The 21,705-nt window shown below is 36.8% G+C and overlaps 1 protein-coding gene across 1 annotated transcript in view; it reads right to left on the bottom strand.

Annotated features, from left to right (window-relative positions):
• Nucleotides 1-218: 218 nt before the first annotated feature.
• The window catches only part of dok1b (docking protein 1b), a 96,577-nt gene continuing 75,090 nt past the window's right edge, over nt 219-21,705 (bottom strand). The window contains exons 2-5 of the mRNA XM_039751894.1: nt 19,363-19,653; nt 16,918-17,038; nt 10,811-10,983; nt 219-2,180 (exon numbers count right to left, since the gene is read on the bottom strand). Of these exons, the coding sequence (XP_039607828.1) occupies nt 1,035-2,180; nt 10,811-10,983; nt 16,918-17,038; nt 19,363-19,653 (1,731 nt within the window). The 3' untranslated portion in view covers nt 219-1,034. The remainder of the gene's footprint in view (nt 2,181-10,810; nt 10,984-16,917; nt 17,039-19,362; nt 19,654-21,705) is intronic.

Genomic DNA, 21,705 nt, shown 5'->3' with positions numbered 1-21,705 from the left:
ACACTATTAACTCTTTACACTTGCTACAAACGCTGTCCAACTAAATGTTTAGTTCATCCTTTTAATCACGTTAGATACGCAAGAAGTCGCTTTATATGGTACATGATGTCCCTGTTGTTCTGTGGTGTATTGCTGAAATACCTTCTCTTAAAAACTGTTGCTAAATCTTAATGGCTAATTGCTATAGGATTTGCCAATATCTGAGAATAAAAAACAACAAAAAAAAAAACGCTAACACTTTATTTATACTTGGTAGACTGTGCAGCCTACAGAATTAAAACTATTAAAGTACACACAGATGAAAATCGTAGTGGGCATCAGAACCAACTTGGCTTTGATCATGTTCGTGTTAAACTTTACATTTACAAGTACACAATTAATTAATTTACCACTGCATTGTGGAGCATTATGTTGCTGAATGACTTCACTTTAGAAGAGATGACTGCAGATTTTACCATTCTATTCAGTGTGTGGAGAAATATTTTGAAAGTTTGCAGGATTGCCCAGATAAAAAACAAAAACAAAACAAAACAAAAACAAATGACAAACAATGAACCATTTCCAGAAGTGGTAAACTATAACTCTGTCCTCTGATATCCTCCATTTCCAAACCAATGTTGTTGTCCAGCCTGTGTGTCATCCGGTGCACTTGTTGAACGCTCACTGGTTTTGTTTTAGTTTTATTGTCCATTTATAGTCAGTGAGTGATTTTGAAGCCTCTTTCCTTAAAAACCTCCCCACATTTAAAAGAGAGCACACTGAGACTGGCTAGACTACAGATCAACTGGAACAGTACTGCTGTGTCAAACAGCTTCATTTGCAACTATAAAACTTAACCATCTAATAACTATTTCTATCTTTCTTTCAATACTGTACACATGTGGCACAAATTTGTGTCCATTCAGCTATCCATCCAAGAAATTACGTGTTAAAAGTTCAACTGTAGCCGCTTAAATCAATGTGATACATAAATTCATCCAGCATTTAATCAGCTTTAATCATAACTGCTCAGAATTGTTCTCTCCCAGCCCAGCCTAAATACTTCCAAGATCTTCATATATAGAATCTGTACTCAAAGACCCGTCCATGGAGTTCTCAGACTCCTTTTTGGGTGGCTTGACTTTAATCACCTGGCCATAAATGTGAATGTTATTGGAATTGTTCAAGTTGGCGTGTGCCAATGGTTTTGGTAACTCCTTCTTAGGGATTGCAATTTTCTGAGGTTTTGGTGCTGGTAATGGTTTTGGTCCCTTTGGACGAGGTTGCTGCTTCCCACTTGATGGTACTGGGTAGTCATTGGTGCTGGAATTGTATGTAATCTCACTGCCTGTCTGCTCCTCCAAACCTTGCTTGATCCATGCATTACCTGTTATCCTTGCCTCATCGTATAGTGTGGATTCATGTGGGGTTGGAAGCTTGGCTCTACCTTCTGGTTCATCATAAATATGCTCTTCTGGATTAACAGTCACATTTCTGGGTATCACTTCAATTCTCAGCGCAGCTATCTTGCTTTCAACATCTACACTGACATTATCATAAATATCTGAGTAGAGAGGTTCACCTTTAGATGATGGTTTTCGTGGTTCCTCCTCTGTGGTGGGGATAACTTTAGTCCAAGTATTGATGCTGTCCACAGGAACTGAGTAGAAGGAATCTTCAAGATGCAGACACGGTTTCACAGAATCAACAGGTTCAGAGTATAAATTGGAATTGTCATTTGTTGATGGTTCAGCTGGAAGGTTTATGGATCTGGGCAATTTATTCTTGATCACAGGTTTTGATGACATGCCTGGAGGTTCAGGCAAAATTCGATTTTTTAACATTTTCTCCTTGTCCTCTGACTGAGAGCTGTCTTTCTTTATGAAGATACCGTCTGCTGAATTAGGCCTACTTCCTGATCCTGGGTTTCTGACTGAGTCTGCCTCAGGTTCTATGATCTGAGGTGCTCGCCCTGTTGCCCCTGCTCCTGTCATGGACTCTGCAATAGCATTGCGAATCTGCTGGATTGCAGATGAATCAGAATCCAAAGAGGAACACTGCCCATTGTCATCATACTGTGCTTTCTGCTGTTGGATCGCTTCATCCACAATTTGAAATATCTCACTGCCTTGCTTCGTCTCAAAGTTGAAGTTTCCTGGCCCTGAGTCACAACGCCGTCCTGCTTCAATGGAGAACATCACCTGAGATAAATGTAGAAGGGTGTTAGAAGTTAGTGCATGGTAAACTCTGGAAACAATAACAATGGTATTAAAATTTAAATACAAAAAAATTAGCAATTATCAGTATTAAATATTTTTATATTTATCATCAAATATGGATAATGATGCAGAATGTATAATAAATACATGGCAGTTAGCTCTAGTCTTAATATAATGCATTAAATCATAATTGAAAGACCTGAAACAATCAGCTGCTGAAGTCTAAAATCTTGACTCTTCATTAGCATCTAAAATTGTTACTGCCTCAGTACACAGTGGGTTTGAATAAAAGAAAAAGAAATTACTCGCTCAAAAACACCATCCTGTTCTCCCCTTATTACAATCTGAAAAACAACACCTCTATCAGCTTTAAAAAAATTGTGCTTTATTCTGTTTAGTTATGCCTAGATTCATTGGCTAATTTGTGGTGGTTTTTTCCTATTTGTTTTTTCACTTTAAAAAGATCTTAATGCTGATCGTTGATTGGTATTGTGAATTTAATGATGATACGAAGGTGGACAATAGTATTGGATTTTTAAAAAAATGCAAAGCTATGCACTGATAAAAAAATGTAATGTACAGTATTTAGTTTATCTCAGAGTTGTTTTCATGTGACACAATCCCGGCCCATTCTAGCAATCTACAATATTTTTCCCTGTTTCTTGTAGTGTTCGTTTCACCAAGGGGAGCTCTCCCACCCAATTCACGAAAGGGGAAATCCCCCTCTTTCAAATGCTTTCAATAAATTTAGAAATGTAAAACAGGGTCGCAAGGCCACAAAGTTTGAGAAACACTACACTAAGATAAACGCTGTAATGCAGCCCGGAAATTAAATTGTTATCCCAAACTAGTTAAGGAAGAATAAACAGCAGTTGTTACCTTCGTTCAAATGGTACACTTGTCGATGCTCTTATTCAAAGTTTGTGACAGCTGATGAAATCGTCTGGAATAGTGCACTGACTGATGGGACTTGTAGTCCCACTTCCGGCATTTGCACAAGGTTACACATAACACAAAGAGGATTGGGGTGGAGGGGGTTGTGTAATTTATATTAGATACTTTTGTTACTGTATCAGTTGTGCAAAATAATGTATGCTCACAACCATAGGCCTGGCTAGCACTTGCTAAACACGTCTATTTTAAACTTCGCTGAACTGCAGATGGCCATCATTTACATAAACCAGCACTCCCCATTTCTCTCTGCGATCGCTGTTGGCAATGTAGCAAAATGGCAGATGTGGTGCATTAGAATATCCCATTTGCTACAGCATTATAACAACAAATATCAATAAACAAAAAATACTATGTCAGCTAATTTTGTTTTTTCTACAATGTCACCAAATTTTTATCAAATCCATCAAGACATTTTTGAGGTTTTGGATTATTTCATTTTTCTATTTTGAAATATTGTTATATAGATTCATCCTTTCTTAGTGGAAACCTGCTACCCTACCACGTATCATACTTCCAAACTTCAGCTTTTTAACTAAAAGGGAAATAGTGTTTTTGTTAATGAGTGCGTCAGTGAGTATATTTTACATATATATATGCTTCACTGAGATACTCAAACCACATACCTCTGCAATTCTGCTTGAATTTAGCTCCTATCAAGCCGTAAAATATTACAGTAGAGAAAAAGTCAGACTATGTCCAAAAAGTGAACAAAAATTCTAAAAATTAAATCACATGGACACTTGTAACAGAAACCAGAATTGCTGATGATCTTTAAAAGGGGTAATGACCACAGTGGTGCAGCATGCCGATACACATAACTATTCATGTTAGTGATCTGAGGTCATCATAGATCCAAGAAGACAATTGAAGATCATCAGATATGCCAATTCACCAGAAGCGAAATGAGAAAAAAACAACAAACAGTATGAAAATAAACTTAACTGGCCATAGAACTAGACAAAGTATGACAGAATGAAAGTGACACCTCACTGAGAAGTTGTGACAGAGCCTGTAAAAAGTGTATTATGCTTGAAAATACACAAATACCGTGAAGCTGAAAAATTCTGGAAGAATTAGTGAGTCAAAATTCCTCCAAGGCACTGTGAGAGACTGTTAACCAGAAATCTGTGGCTTTCTTTAATCAGTACTTTTTATTATTTTTATATTTTACTTTGATAAATGTATATTTGATCAATGTTTAAGACATGGTTGACAATTTTTACTGTGAAATACAATACTTTAGAAAATCAAAGGAGGCAAATCTGTTTTCCTGGCACTATATACGTACTGTATGTTGTTAAATCCATCCATCCATCCATTTTCCAACCCGCTGAATCCGAATACAGGGTCACGGGGGTCTGCTGGAGCCAAACCCAGCCAACACAGGGCACAAGGCAGGAACCAATCCTGGGCAGGGTGCCAACCCACCGCAGGACACACACAAACACACCCACACACCAAGCACACACTAGGGCCAATTTAGAATCGCCAATTCACCTAACCTGCATGTCTTTGGTTTGTGGGAGGAAACCGGAGTGACCAGAGGAAACCCACGCAGACACGGGGAGAACATGCAAACTCCATGCAGGGAGGACCCGGGAAGCGCTACCACTGCGCCACCGTGCCACCTATGTTGTTAAATAATTAATAATAAATAATATATTACTGCTTTTAGTGAAAAATATAACCACTTATGAAATATTCCTATACTGAAATATGGAGTGGTAGTACAGTACATACTACATAGCATCTCACATAATTCGTTGGTTATACAGGTGTACTGCATATGAAAATCATACATTATAGGCCTCCTAATGTAAAATAAAATTCAGTGAGTGGGGCACCCTTTATCTACATGCACATTAAGACCTGGGTTGCTCTAGATGTAACATTAATACTACACTCTTGCATCTTGTAATTTTCACACAATCTTTATGAATTTTATGCAAATCTAAAACTGTACAACTTCAAAAAATGTATGTAAATATTTAACTCTTAGACCACACAGACAAAAACTTATCACATTACTGTAAAATATTAACTTTTGGTGGGTTATGGCATTTTTGAATAATGGAGAAGTGGACTCTCTAAAAATAGCATTTCAGACCACAGTTATAATAATTTTACAAACAACTTTCATGTTTGTTTGTTCACATTCAAATGATACAATTAAAAAAAGAAAGAATTTTACAAAGACGCAGCATTTATATTAGTAATAGCCCTAGGACTCTAGTGCTAAGCATTCAACATAAATTGATATATTAAAAAAACTAATTAGGTATAGGCTTTAATAACAACAGATCTATTTTCATTTTTGAAAAAATATTTTAGCAAGAATTAAATAAATGAGGGAGGCACAGTGGTAGCGCTGCTGCCTCGCAGTTAGGAGACCCGGGTTCGCTTCCCGGGTCCTCCCTGCGTGGAGTTTGCATGTTCTCCCCGTGTCTGTGTGGGTTTCCTCCGGGCGCTCCAGTTTCCTCCCACAGTCCAAAGACATGCAGGTTAGGTGGACTGGCGATTCTAAATTGGCCCTAGTGTGTGCTTGGTGTGTGGGTGTGTTTGTGTGTGTCCTGGGGTGGGTTGGCACCCTGCCCAGGATTGGTTCCTGCCCTGTGTTGGCTGGGACTGGCTCCAGCAGACCCCTGTGACCCTGTGTTCAGATTCAGCAGGTTAGAAAATGGATGGATAAATAAATGAGAATGTAATATACAAGAATCTAGGCGAATGTTATTTTTTAGGATGATACTATAAGACAGCAGTCTGTTGAGTGTTACTGACATTTTTAACAATTCTTTAAGCAGGTGCTGAAGGATCTGTGCCTTGTAAGTTTAGAAGAGAAAAGCTTAAGCTCAAAATAATAGTCACCTAATTTAATAGCTTTTATATTGCCCTGCTGTGGGCTGGCGCCCTGCCCAGGGTTTGTTTCCTGTCTTGCGCCCAGTGTTGGCTGGGATTGGCTCCAGCAGACCCCTGAGACCCTGTAGTTAGGATATAGTGGGTTGGATAATGGATGGATAGTTTTTATATTACTAGTTATAAAAAGAACAGATATGAGAAATCATTTTACAAACCTATTGGAAGGCAATGGAAGGAGACTGTAAAGCAACCCATAGTTTATATTTAGAACTTAAACAGAAAACAGGAGATTCTTGTAGAAAGAATTTAAAAGATGAAATATAAAAAATTTTAAACGACATGTGGGATTGCAGACTTTTATCAGACACCAAACCCACTGAGAAAATAATGACAAAACCCAGTAATTTTTCTTTAGCTTAGATTACCTTTTAGCAGCTCCATACTTCAGGAATGTACAGTCTTGCCATTCCATGTTTAAAATGTAAAGTGCATTCTTACTTCTTAAACCCCATGTTGACTTGAATATACCTTTAATACAACTCTCCTGCATCTTGTAAAGTGGATTGCTGTTTTATTTTACACATACATTGTGTGTTGATATCATTGTTTTGCCTTTCTTCAAGAGTAAACATGACTACCTATACTAAAGTGTTAATGATGACGCATCAGACCATACTGCTTTTTCAATTGAGGGTTTGACCTTTGGTGTTTCTTACACATGATTGTGCACTGTCCTTAGATGCAAGCAGTTTATTTATGGCAGGTTTGTGAAGTTCAGAATGTACTTTTTTTTTTGTTGCGACTGATTCACAGAGAAGCTGATTTAATTCAGTGGTAATCTATGAGAATGTGCCTTTGTGCCATTTAGCACTTATCTTTGAAGTGTCCATCTATCCTAGTCAGTGAGCTTCAACTTATGACCATTGTTTCCCTTCGTTGATGCAGTATGCCCATATTTGGTAATATAATGTTATTTTTGTGGCAGTTTCCCTTGACACATGAAATAAATTAGCAGTTTTGGAGATGCTCATGCAATTATGAATGTTTAGCTGCTTTGGGGATTTCTTACCCTGTGATGCACTGGTACCATGTCCCGGTGTTGTTCCAGTTTTACACCCAGGGCTTGCTGGGATAGGCTCTAGCTTCCCCACCCTTGGTTAGAAACATGGATGGATGGAACTCGCTTAGTTGCCTTTGTTGCTTTTAAAACTCTAATATCAATGTGTTAATTGTCAGATCTCATTTATAGCTAACATAAACTGCTAATCAGAAATTAACCAAATGTAAGTGACATTTGTAGCTGCATTTGTAATTGTGATTTATGTAATTCAAATCTAAACTCCTTTTTCATGTGCTCTTTCTGTTATACAGTCCAACTCTTCTACATATGTCTCATTGCATAAAGCATGGTTGCAGCATTCATGTGGCAGTTACCAAGCCTATATGGTCTTGCATCTTTATTCTATTTTTAATTTAGAATCTGTCTTAATTGGAGGCTGATTTGTGTAGCTTCAATAAGAAGCAAACAATATCTCAAGAGAAAAATAAATTTTTTGTAAAATAATAATACCTTTATTTTTATTTTATTCACAATATTCATTACAATGTGTCATCCATAAAGTCCAAAAAAAGCAGTTTGCTGTTATTTTAGTTAACAAAGCAGCAAAATAAAACTAGGTGTTATTTTTAGAATTGTGGCTAGCAGCTTCAATGTCTGAAAATAACTTCAAAAACATAAGTGCTTAAAAAGTCAGTATAGTAACTTTCAGGTTAAAAACTAAACCACAGTAACATCTACTGAATTCTGTACAGTTCACTTTTCTAGTTTAGCTAATCTGGACAAGCCAAGTATAAAGAAAGATGTCTGGTAGTATAGAATGCAAAATGATCACCCAAAAATGCCTAGAATGCACATTAACAATTAAGGTTTCTCCTTTCTTCTTGTCAACTTTACCAAGAAATAATTTTATTCAACACATTATTTTGATAACTCATTGAAAAAAGCTAACAGTGGTAGTTAGAAAGACAACTAGCTTCCTATGTTAGGCAAATGAACATTTTGCTAATTGTACTCCTCAAAGTGAGTCAGTTCACAGCCTCATTATTTTCACATATCCTAACCCTATAAATTATTTTATATTTTTGTGATATTTAGGAAATAAAAGGGTGGAAGTACTGTTTAGTAAGTGTCTGAATGCTAATGATTTTATTTAATTTGTTTCTTGCTTGTTGCATTCCCGAACTGAAGTACAGCTTTTAGAAATGCAGAAAGTTATTTTTTTAGATCACAATGATTTGCAAGCACCACATAAGAATAACTGATTTGATTTTTAGGTTATGATCATGCCAATAACATAAAACAATTACGGTAATCTGAAATGACCAAAATGCACCGTCTGTGTAACCTACTTGTTATTTATTTATTTTTTTACAGAAATACATAAAACCATGAAGCACACTTCAAATGCTCTTATTGCACCGAAGTTCACTACTATAAAGGGATTAAAAAGCATCATTTTGCAGGTATGCACTTTTCTTTTTGGACAATTTATTTTGAATCAGCACCTAAGAAATAAGGCGTAACTATGGTACACTACATAATCAACAGCATACTTGCTTGCTCATCTTTCAGTGGGCAATGCCTTTTGTTCCCAATATTTGGAGGGTTATGTTCTTGCATTTTTTAACATCTAGATTTATAATGACAACGGCAGTCATTCTTATTTTGGACTTTGGCAATTAATTTTATTAACCTACCTCTACATAATTTGCTGCTGAAGTGAAATGAATTACAGTTATTCTAAATTTCCTTGTTAGTTTTCTTCATATAACTTAATTACTGTATTTTTTGCTCCTTAAGATGCACCTGACCATTAGATGCACCTAGGTTTAGAGGAGGAAAACAAGAAAAACATATTCTGATCCAAATGGTGTACTAATATATTTAATAAAATATAGCAGAATAATATTTCAACCATGTAAAGTCAAAAGCAGTATTAAGAACCATCATCACTGTCATTAACAAATGAGGAGAGACTTTAAGGTTCAAGCATTCTTCTAGTTTTTTGGAAACCCCAAGAACTCCTCATCGCTAGTGTCAGAATTTATGAAGCTCAGTTGCTCACAATGACTTTGCAGGAGCACATACCTATCATCACGTGGCCTAACCTGTCCAAAGCCACCAGGGGAAAAAGCACGTTTGGGCCAATGCTCCCTGAAATTATATTGCCAGTCTCATCACATCTCTATTTGTAATGCCAAAAAGCCCTTTGCCAATCTCGTCTTTTTTTGTTGGTTTCCACTTTGAAAAATGAGAATGCGGTGCAAGCGCAGCCCATAATTCAGAAAATTGCTCTGCATACCTGTTTGTCTCATCTGATAGTAGCTGAAAGACAACTTCAGGAAAGAACGGCTGGTAATCTGTTGTGTCCAACAGCAAGCCATGCTGTCTTGTGAAGTCCGATAGTCAGTTTGGCTCCCACCGAACAATGTCTGGGTAGTCCTCCCACACGGACCTTGCCATAGGTGCATCGGCTGCACAAATGCGCTCAGCTGGGGCGGCATCGGCTAGTGTTCAATCAGCTGATGCTTGTTTCTCACTCTCTTGCTCGATCTCCTGTTCACTCACAACAAAATCAGATTCTGAAAAATCAGAGTCCAACTCAGCGATAATGTGCAAAACATCATTTGCTGAGTATTTTGTTTGCTTCAGTCCCTCATGAGATGTCAATGCCATCTTGCCTTCGTTTACCTTTGTTTATATTTCGTAACTCATTCACACAAAAGGATTAGATGCCGAGTCAATGAGTCTAACATTTCTCCAAGCAGAGAGGGAATGCCTGTAATGTAACGGTGAGTTTTGCCGCCATTAACAGCTGATTGCCACCCTCTACCCCTGGATGTCAACTTTTGTCAGGTAATACACATCATGGTCTGTGACGCAATATTCGCTCCGTAAGACGCACAGACATTTCCACCCTTCTTTTGGGGAAAAAAGTGCATCTTATGGAGCGAAAAATACGGTAAATAGCAAATGCTACAAATGTACTACTCCACATGACTCAGGTGATCTTTCACTTTATCATAAGCATTTCCAGCATACATATGTTTTTTACACTTTACAATGCTCATACAGATTATTTTTAACAGACCTGAGAGAGGGATTTTACCTGAAACATAGTAAATCATTATTTCCATTGCAATTATTATTTTAATTCAGGGTCATTTTAATGCCTACAATCAGTGTTTAACAAGTGAACTTAGAGAAAACTTTCACAAGATCTTTGTGTTTGGAATGGTGGGAGTTTAGATATTTGTCCACTGTGGCTTCTTCACTTTATTTATCTCTTTTAAAGTTAGTTGTATTTAAGTTTTACTATAACATGCTGGTGAGGTGGCTAATGCGACATTAAAGTCCAAGAGTGCTGGTTCAATTCCGGCCTTGCTTGCTTTTTGTGGCTCTGAGTTGAAGTCACTCAGCCTGATTCTGTACAAAACAGTTAAAAAAATAACACTGTATGCAAACAGTATGGTATCCCAATCTTGTACAGATCTTTTCTAGACATGCAGGATACTCTACTGTGTCCATATATATTTGTGTTAATTTTGGTATAAAAGGTGGCAAAATCACATTGAGATTATGGAGGATAGTTTTCTTTTTTACTCATAAGTCTCTTTAAAGTAGTGTAACAAGAAAAGCTGTAAAGCACTCTATGAATTTTCATACTGAAATTTAGTGAGACTTCTCATTGCCACAACGACATTCATTCTGGATACAAATTTGCTTGACATTTTGCCCTCACCTTGTCCCGACCATATCTCCTCAATAACTTGTAGGGCCAAATAAACAGAGTTTTTGTAGTTTCTGGGTCTTTCAGAATTAAACCTTCTTTGTCAGCTCTCATTATATATGATCCAGAGAGGGAACACCGCTCTGAGGCTTCTGTTTTCTGTACTGTCACCTTGAAATCCCTCACTGTGGGGGAAAAAAAAAAACAAAGAAGTTATGAGATGTGAAATATCAATGCAAGAATTATACACTGATTTTAAATTAATTATAAAAGTACAGAGGTGAATCAATGTTTGTATGGCGTGGCATTCTTCCATAAAATGGGAAAAATTGCCTGCACTAAAGAAAAAATAAAATAAACACACACATGAACAATGTGATGGCATATATGAGGAATTAATATAAGGGAAATCAATTTTTTCAACTATTCATTTTCCTAACCCACTTATCCACGGCAGTGTCGCTGAGCAGCTGGAGTCTATCCCAGCAGTAACTAGGTGTGAAATTCTATTCGTCATAATTCTATTTATTAAAGCCCCACTACACTTAACATTCCAGTGCAGTATACGGTAACTACAAATACAGCATATTTACAAAACACTATTACATGCAGCTAAAGTATGAAACAATGTTAAAACATCAAAACAAATAGATAATGATATCCATACAGATACACATAAAGAGAAGTTATATTATTTTTGCCTGATTCAGGGTTGGTTCCCACCTTGTGTCCAATGCTGCTAGTATTTGTAATGCAACCCTTAACTGGGAAGATTGGTTGAAAAATGGATGGGTTGAAAATATTTATTTTTTATGATAAACAATGAGCAGTGTGAAACAACAGTACAAAATGTATCACAATGTTAAAAAAGGACATGTTGTGATTCACTGTACTGTACCTTTAACGAATTAAAAAAAATAGATAATAGTGGTCCTTTAGTGTCCAATATAAATAAAAAAACACTTTTCAAAACATAAATATTTTTATTATAAGGCAGTTTCCATTACCAATAAAGAACACTGTCTCAAATGAAAGCTTTCAGAAATAAGACATGAAGTTGAAGTATGCATAATCTATCATAATTTGAGGTGATTCAAATCCATCCAACCAGGCTGACTACTGAAAAACCACAGTACTCTCAAATAATGTTGTATACTTGTACAATCTACTGTAGGTACTAATGAAGAAAAACAAAATGAACTACATTAGGTCTTCTCACCTCTCTCAAACACGTATTTGGTTTATTGGGAATGCTAAATTAGACCTGTGTGAGTGTGTGTGTTAATAGGCCCTACGAATGACTGAGGTGAGATCCTGGGCTGGTTTCTGCCTTGAATGTTCTGCTCCCAGGAGAGACTCTGGCCCATCTGATTGTGTACTGGATTAAGCAAGATTAGAAATCAAATAAAAGATTAAAATGGCTTTTGAGTAAATAAATGTAAAAACAGTGAAATACATTTTACTAACTATGGGATCATGACATAGGAAGAATTATAAATGAAAACCTGTTCTCTTATTCATGTACTTTACTTAAGGAATACAGACATTGTCAAAATGTGTATAAAAGAAGCACATGTAAAAAATCAGAAGCACTAATGCTGATTGCTCTAGTATAGCGTTCCAGACATAAACTTTTTTAAAATTCTCTGGCAGGCTGATTTTAACTGAGCAAAGGAAACAACAACAGAGGTAAAATGTGGCATTTGGGATTTTTGCTGACTAATCCCATTCAAAACAAAACAGGAAACTCATGGCAAACAGAACCTCAACTCTCTGTAGCATAGCCCACATTGGGACTGCCCATGGGGAAAATCATAAAAAGTCAAAGAATCTTGAAAATCAAACATTAAAAATGACAAGCAGTCTCTGCTAATTTGTAAATGTATACAGCTAACTTGTAAAATAGTGGTGAGGTTTCAAGAACAGTTCTAAAAACAGAAGGTCTTTTGAAAACCGTGATGCAATGCTAGTATTTCAGTGATATCTTTTTTCATCTAAAGTTGTACAAGAGTAATTTTTTTACATTTGCCAGTTTTCATTAGAGAAGTCTTATTTCTGCTTTCTTTTAATGTATGCCTGTGATTACACAGAAGTACAGACAAAATGTTGCATTTTTAATATAAGCATCTTTTTACAGTATAGTTTGGTTAACATTTGATTTTATATGTATGTCTCTGTTTGAAAAGGGTTTGAAATTCTGAATATTTTACTCTATAACCTGAAACCTGACAACACTGCCCATTATCACCTAAGCAATATCCGATTGCTTTGAACCCAAAGCTGTTGTGATATACAGACCGACAGCTCAAAAAAGTTCTCAAACTTCGGAATCAGAAGAGCTACTTGCATGCCTGGACAATACTGACTGGGATGTTTTCAGGACTGCTACCAGTAGCCTTGATGAGTACGATCATGCTTCATGCTAGCTTTTGTGAGGAGAGCTGTGTATCAGCTTGAACCAGGGTATGTAACAATAATGACAAACCCTTGTTTACAGCTAAACTCTCACTATAGTACACCACTTGAAGATGCATGGGTCCTGTTGAGTTGTTATCCAGTTACAGAGTTTCAGGGATATCTATTCTTCTGTATCAACTTAAATTCATAGTACATCTAAGTGTATATGGCAAATAAAATTAAATTCAACTCAATTCAATTCAGGCAAAACTCCAGGAAGGCCTTTAACTACCAAATAGGCCTGGCCCTAGAACTTCTAAACAGGCTTGTGACCTGCACTTTACAAAAGGCCAAGCCTATACATTGGGGAAATGTAAAACCCCTGGCCCAGAAAACGTTTTTAGTAATAATAATGTTTATTCAAAATGATAAACAACAAAAGCAGGAGCTAAGGCATCTCTGGTCTTTAATAGATCAACTGTACTCACAGCCTTTGGCTAAACATAGAAAGAACAAGGAAGAAATGTAAGAGAATTAACATAAATTACAATAACATAACATGAATATCAAAACACACTTTACGAAAGCAGCAAATAACAGAGATTAACAAAACCATTAACATAGAAAAATAACCAGAAACAATGAACAAATAATAACAAAACAAATAAATTTAATTAAAAGAAAACAAGAATGGAACCCTGGTTGAACCATAACACAAGCCTATCTGAATCTGTACACAGCAGAGAGATTTAGTGGGTTGCAAGGGAAGGAATTAAACACTGACATCCATATTTCACATTCTATGATGCACAAACTGATCCATAATAAGGTTACATACATTTAACTGGGATAAGATTTAAATTGTGAATAATATAATAAAGTGCCAACCTCACTATGTCAAATATTTTGGAGTGACACACACTTAAATAAAATTGGGAACCAATCTTGCTTAGTTGTCAGGTAGTGTTTAATTTCCAATTAGTCCTAATCCTGTAACAGAATTATTTTGAGTAACAGCAGATGGGACATTATACTACAAAAATCAATTGTGAGAGCTTATGCTACATCTAATGCTTGTTGCCTTATTTTACTCATTTGGAAGAATCATATGTTACTCTCAGTATCTCAATCATAAAGGTACAGTGCATCCGGAAAGTATTCACAGCGCATCACTTTCTCCACTTTTTGTTATGTTCCAGCCTTATTCCAAAATGGATTACATTTATTTTTTTCCTCAGAATTCTACACACAACACCCGATAATGACAACGTGAAAAAAGTTTACTTGAGGTTTTTGCAAATGTATTAAAAATAAAAAAGTGAGAAAGCACATGTACATAAGTATTCACAGCCTTTGCTCAATACTTTGTCGATGCACCTTTGGCAGCAATTACAGCCTCAAGTCTTTGAGAATATGATGCCACAAGCTTGGCACACCTATCCTTGTCCAGTTTCACCCATTCCTCTTTGCAGCACCTCTCAAGCTCCATCAGGTTGGATGGGAAGCGTCAGTGCACAGCCATTTTAAGATCTCTCCAGAGATGTTCAATCGGATTCAAGTCTGGGCTCTGGCTGGGCCACTCAAGGACATTCACAGAGTTGTCCTGAAGCCACTCCTTTGATATTTTGGCTGTGTGCTTAGGGTCGTTGTCTAGCTGAAAGATGAACCGTCGCCCCAGTCTGAGGTCAAGAGCGCTCTGGAGCAGGTTTTCATCCAGGATGTCTCTGTACATTGCTGCAGTCATCTTTCCCATTATCCTGACTAGTCTCCCAGTTCCTGCCGCTGAAAAACATCCCCACAGCATGATGCTGCCACCACCATGCTTCACTGTAGGGATGATATTGGCCTGGTGATGAGCGGTGCCTGGTTTCCTCCAAACGTGACGTGTGGAATTCACACCAAAGAGTTCAATCTTTGTCTTATCAGACCAAAGAATTTTGTTTCTCATGGTCTGAGAGTCTTTCAGGTGCAAACTCTAGGTGGGCTGCCATGTGCCTTTTACTAAGGAGTGGCTTCCGTCTGGCCACTCTACCATACAGGCCTGATTGGTGGATTGCTGCAGAGATGGTTGTCTTTCTGGAAGGTTCTCCTCTCTCCACAGAGGATCTCTGGAGCACTGACAGAGTGACCATCGGGTTCTTGGTCACCACCCTGACTAAGGCCCTTCTCCCCTGATCGCTCAGTTTAGATGGCCGGCCAGCTCTAGGAAGAGTCCTGGTAGTTTCGAACTTCTTCCACTTACGGATGATGGAGGCCACTGTGCTCATTGGGACCTTCAAAGCAGCAGAAATTTTTCTGTAACCTTCCCCAGATTTGTGCTTCGAGACAATCCTGTCTCGGAGGTCTACAGACAATTCCTTTGACTTCATGCTTGGTTTGTGCTCTGACATGAACTGTCAACTGTGGGACCTTATATAGACAGGTGTGTGCCTTTCCAAATCATGTCCAATCAACTGAATTTACCACAGGTGGACTCCAATTAAGCTGCAGAAACATCTCAAGGATGATCAGGGGAAACAGGATGCACCTGAGCTCAATTTTGAGCTTCATGGCAAAGGCTGTGAATACTTATGTACATGTGCTTTCTCAATTTTTTTATTTTTAATAAATTTGCAAAAATCTCAAGTAAACTTTTTTCACGTTGTCATTATGGGGTGTTGTGTGTAGAATTCTGAGGAAAAAAAATGAATTTAATCCATTTTGGAATAAGGCTGTAACATAACAAAATGTGGAAAAAATGATGCGCTGTGAATACTTTCCAGATGCTCTGTATCTAATTTTATCTAAATCGTTTTTTTCTACAGTACGTTTTTTCAGAATATGACAAAAAAAAAAAAGAATAAATAATATTCTAACACTAACAAGCTTGGCCTCTGCTTAATCACTCTGATATCTTAGAATATACAAAACAGACTTCTTTAAAGCATTTTCTGTTTACATAACTTTCCAAACTGGGCAGATGTGCAGCATTGAGTCTGATTTAACATTAAGTATAAATGTTTATAATGTAGTACTAATTGTTTGTTTTATCATGCATACATACAGTATTTTATACTAATCTACTTCAACAAGAACCATAGTCAGCAAATGATATTCCAGTAGACTTATTTGCAACATAAGTCACCTCTGAGTTAGTGCTGGGCGATATGGAAAAATCATATATCACGATATGGATTATTTTATATCACAATAACGATATATATCACGATATACCACCCACAATAAAGTACGTTTCCAGTTATTCTCTGAAAAGTTTGACAAAAATATCATTGCATACTTTTTTTTGCAACTTTATTTTGAAGTGACATTTAACTGAACTATCACAAAACCACAAGACGGAGCTTCTTTGCGAAAAAGTTCATTTTTATTCTTGATTATCACTTATATAAAGGGTAGAGTATGCATTGCCTAGCGACAAGACATCATCATTCATTTGTCATAGCCTATTTAATGCAATATTTTCTTTAGTAATTGATAAAATTAGGTTAGAAACGATAGAAATGCTAGAAGAGAAATAGGACGATAGACACTTTTCTATCGTCCCCACGATATATATCGTCATATCGCCCAGCACCACTCTGAGTCATTATTTGTTTCAGGCTAAATGTATGAATATATTTTCAAAATTAACCAAATTACAACAGCTGCAGGTCTATTCCTCAAATACTTACATGGCTTCCACCCTCACGGAAGAATCTGTAAGGTTTAACACATTTGCTTACCTTCCTGCCTGGATTCATAGATGCTGTTGTCTGCCATCTCAAACACTTGCTCTATATCAGACAGTTTGGGTGTTTTGCCTCCTACACGTTTCGTTTCATTCATCATATCTCCAACTGGCTTCTGCAAGCAGAAAGGGAAGCAGAATGTGCCAGTCACAAATAAGCTTCTTCTTTGAAAATAAAAATACAATGAAGATACCACTTGAAGTATGTGTGCACTTACCTAATCTTCTTCAGTCTGACTGACTGTGGCAGTTTGCCATTAAAAATATGTTTGTTTGTCAGTCTAATAGTACTGACCAAAGAAAAAACAGTCCCAAACTTGGCCTACCTGCAATGATGATCTTAGAGTGTTTTGATTGAATGGTAGCATAATGGCACAGATACTACCTAATACTAGCTCCCACTGCCTACAGATATTGATTGGGCACTGATTCTGTGGAGGTTGCAGTCTCTTTGTATGTCTGAATGCGTTTACTGCTCAGGGATTCTAGGTTTTCACCTAATAGCATTTGGAACAAGGCAGAAACCAACCTTAGACTGGGCACCGGTCCACTGCAAGGCACATCAAATGCACTTTCACTCATACTGTATTTGTTTATTTAGCCAATTAACAAATTAATTCAATTTAGCAAGGGGTAAATGCAAAAAGGTGCCAAAGTGCTTTTATTAAAACAATTCAAAAACAAAAGGTGTTCAAAACAAAGTGCAGTGCTCAAAACTCTTCAATAAATAACCCTTTAAAACCATTACAATCCGTGAGTTAAAAATCCAGAATTAAAACAAAAGTAAAACCAACAGCCATCGGGTCCTTCATGGTCTGTCTGACAAACCCAGCCTAACTCCATCTTTGTGTCCCCAGCTCTCTCATTGCTTGCTAAGTCAGCTGAGACCCTAGCAGCATTGGTCCTCTCCCACCTGACTGCTTGGGGTTGGTTATCCTTCCGTTATCCATCTTGCACCCCGGCGTACCTTGGATCCCTGGGGTAGGATGCCACCTCATTCGCACACGGTCCTCTAGAATAATCAGTGGGGATGATACACCCCTAGAGCACCAATCCTAAAATTTTTGGGATAAGTTGCATTTGTATCTCAAATTATGTGATCTGTTCAGGATTTTCTTGTACTATTTGTAGTTTTATATTTCATTCTGGTTTATTGTCAGTTATTCTGATTCAGAGCCTTGTGTTAATTCAGAACTTTGAGTTTTCTGCCTTTATCTTTATTTAGCATGTTATGCTCATATTATTGTATCCTATGTTGTGTATTCGATCTTTTCTTTTTTTGCTTTTTCCCTGTTGTTAATTTTGAAACTCTTCGACCTGCTTTAGACATTAGAAAGGTGCTACATACATAAACAAAATTTATTATTATTATTACTTTATTTAATTATAATGGTCCGTATAAAAAGAAGCATCACCGTAGAACTACCCACTATTAACCTATGGAATTGAGCCAACAGAGGCAACTAAATTGGATTCAGTCTGAAAGTACTGTATTTGCACACAGATTATACTGTGATCATTTTTAATTATATTATGACCAGTAACGGCATACTGCACGATAACGTGCAGTGAATACACTTGACTTGAGCATTCCTAGTTTTCATTCTTTTTCTCTGCCTCTGTTTAACATTCGTTTGCTCAGAGGTTGATGCGACTTGCTGCTTCCTGAGCAGCTCTTCCTTTCTCCACCCTAGCGGCCTGCTGCTTCTCTTCTTTCGTCTGCATATTTTCGTGATAAAACTGATTAAGTTAGTTTTTGTGTTGCAATTATTTAGTACGTTCTCTTTAATTTTTCACTTAAGCTGGCACTTAAGTCTTCAATCTGCCTCAGGAATGATTAGCTTAGGGAATGAGAACATCGCCCATACGCATGCACCGCACGGCCACCATGCTGCACGCTGCGGAGAGTTGATCCTACAATACAATAAAATAAAAATAAAAAGAGTAATAAAAATCATCACTCCGAAATCGGATAGTAGACGTCACGTAGTATATGTGTACCAAATTTCAAGTCAATATGTGAAATGGTTTGCGAGCTACAGGTGATTTAAAATCCTGGACAAACGAACAGCCATGGTAGAGTATTATATAAGAAGATATACATTTTTGGCCATACCACCCACCACTAGCTGTGTATGATATTGTAATTATTAACCTCCTTTTAATTAATCAAATAAAAAAATGAATGATTTGTGAAAAAAAGCAAAAAAGTTTCTAAGTTACTCAGAAACTGCAAAATGCTACAAAATACTTAGTAGGAGGTGTCATCTGTTCTCTGTTTTCCTTTTATTCTTGATGATAAGATGTTGGATTTGAATTCATGTTGCTAGAACCTTAAGTGAATGTCCCCGCTTTATTTTACTGATATATCTATTGAGACACTTCTAGCTGAAGTTAACAGCTGGCAGTTGTACAGTGGAAATGGAGGCATAGACTTTACCGTGAAGGTGCATTCACACAACTTGTTGATCCACTCTTTGCTGGATTCCTGCTCACTTGCAAAGATGTAGATCTTCTCATCAGTCTCCACACTGAATGCCAGCATGTTCTCTTTGGGGCATGTTTCAGTATGCAGGGGCACAATGCTAATGCACTCTGCCAATCGAATGATTTTCTTGTCAAGCTTCTTGGTGCTAGGCTTCTCAATGGGGTTGCTGCAGTCAAAGAACTCAATCCGTGCGATTCCATGCAGGCTGGCAGCGTACAAGACAAACCAACTCTTTTTCCACTTCTGAAAGAAAAAACAAAAAAGACATAAGAAATTATCAAAAGAAAATTTTTTACCACCCTGACAGGCATCCATAATCAAGCTCACAAATCACAGGTTAAATATATGCAGTTCTGCCAGTACTGATTGTGTAAATAATTGCAACTGCTTTCATAGCTAGTTAAAACATAAAAACATAGAAAAGGATCCAATCAGTGGGCTATATAGAAGAGATGAGTACTAGTTCCTCATTTTAAGCTGGGAGTATCAAACTCAGAAGGGCCACTATGACTGCAGGTTTTCCGGCCATTCTCCAGCCATTTTGTCAATTATTAATCAATTACTGCTGCTAATGAGACATGCCTCTTTTGCCTTAAATTTAACTGATTTATATTTTCATACTCAGTCCCTGAATAATTGAATCTCTGTTCCTCAACCAGCAGACAAAGAACAAGTTTAAAAGCAAGCCACCAGGTAACCTAACTTCATCCTATTTGTGCCTTTTTAATCATATCCGACTTAAAATATTTAAAACAATGTAGAAGATCTGAGAATTACTGATCTATTCTGGTCAAAAAACATTTTGATGGTACTCTCAGAATAAGGAAAATCAGCAGTTTATAAATTTCTGGTGTGGCAAAATGAGAGCACTAGTAACCCATTAAAATAAAAAAAATGTGTTCCATTAACAGCAAGAATTTGCTTCCAATTAAGAAAGAAACTGGAGTAAAAATGGTGGTTCTAAATTTTAAACTGCAAGCCAATTAAAATGAAGACAAAAGATATATATTCCATTAGCAGCAGTAATAAACTTCTAATTGAGAAAAAAAACCTGCACCCACTGCAGCCTTGTAGAATCTGAATATGATGCCCTTCTTTTAAGCTTTTGATTAGAAATAAATTCTTGTCCAATTTCAAACATTCTAAAGTCAGAATACAACTGAAAGAATTATGATTAGTTTTATACTGAAGGACACCTTTGCTAGAGACAAAAATGGCATATCAAAAAAGGCATTTAGCAGTGCTTAATTAGATTTTGATCTACTAATGCATTTTTCACTTCACCTAAAACACATTTAAAATCATGGGGAATCACACACTATCGCTGGATGGTAATGCCAGAGCATCAATGGGTGCACTTATGCACACAATTATATAAACTAAATATGTGCAACAAACTAACCAAACATAGAAGTGTTTGAGATGTGGGAGGAAAAGAGTACCCAGATGAAAAACCCACACTGAAACAGGAAGAATAGGCAAACTCCACACAGAGTGACACACGGGTAACATTGAAACAAAATCTACTGAAGCTCTGAGGCATTAGTGCTAACCTCTGTACCACTTGTGGGTGGATTTTCTACATTTTTTTTTTCAACTAAAACAAACTGGCAGACAAACATATTTTACTTCAGAGCAACATAAAACACTACTATTCTCCACTTATGAATTGTGCTCATGAAACTGAGTATGAACTTCGAAGCTCTGAAATTCAGGTATATGTGGAATTTAGGATGATAATCAGAGCATTATTGAGATGACTTGGGTCAAAATCTAGGTTTTAAATATTATACATTGCTGATTATTTTGAATAATATTAAAGTTAATCTGTTTCATTTTAAGTTGGTTGCCAAGAATTTGATCTTATCACATAATATTACTCAGTAATTATTATTATAATCAAAAACGTCATTTAGTACATAGTGCTCTGAAAAAAGGTTTGCACAAAAGAAAGTGCAATTGCAGCTTTTTTTAGATTACTTGCCAGCTATTGCTTGACTTTAAATTGCAAGTACAGCACAATCCTCGGAGACCGCAAAAAAAGTACAGCAGGCTTCCAGTTTTGCAATAGGTTTACACAATTTTGCGCTTGAACATGAAATAAAGGACACAATTGAGCAAAGATATACCTCCAGATCGACAGATAATGCCTTTCACATCTAACTACCTATCTAATAGACAGACAGGCAAACTGACTTCACAGAAGTTTCTAATCAGTTTATTAAGGCTTCCAGTATCCCCTGAGGTTGTGTCAGGAGCAGAAGACAGTAAAGAACAGTAAACTGACTTTACACC

The sequence above is a fragment of the Polypterus senegalus genome, chromosome 4, assembly GCF_016835505.1.
Source record: "Polypterus senegalus isolate Bchr_013 chromosome 4, ASM1683550v1, whole genome shotgun sequence".
In the NCBI taxonomy this organism is placed as follows: domain Eukaryota; kingdom Metazoa; phylum Chordata; class Cladistia; order Polypteriformes; family Polypteridae; genus Polypterus; species Polypterus senegalus.
Note: the sequence above shows the minus strand (reverse complement) of the source record. Positions and strands in the feature narration are given on the sequence as shown.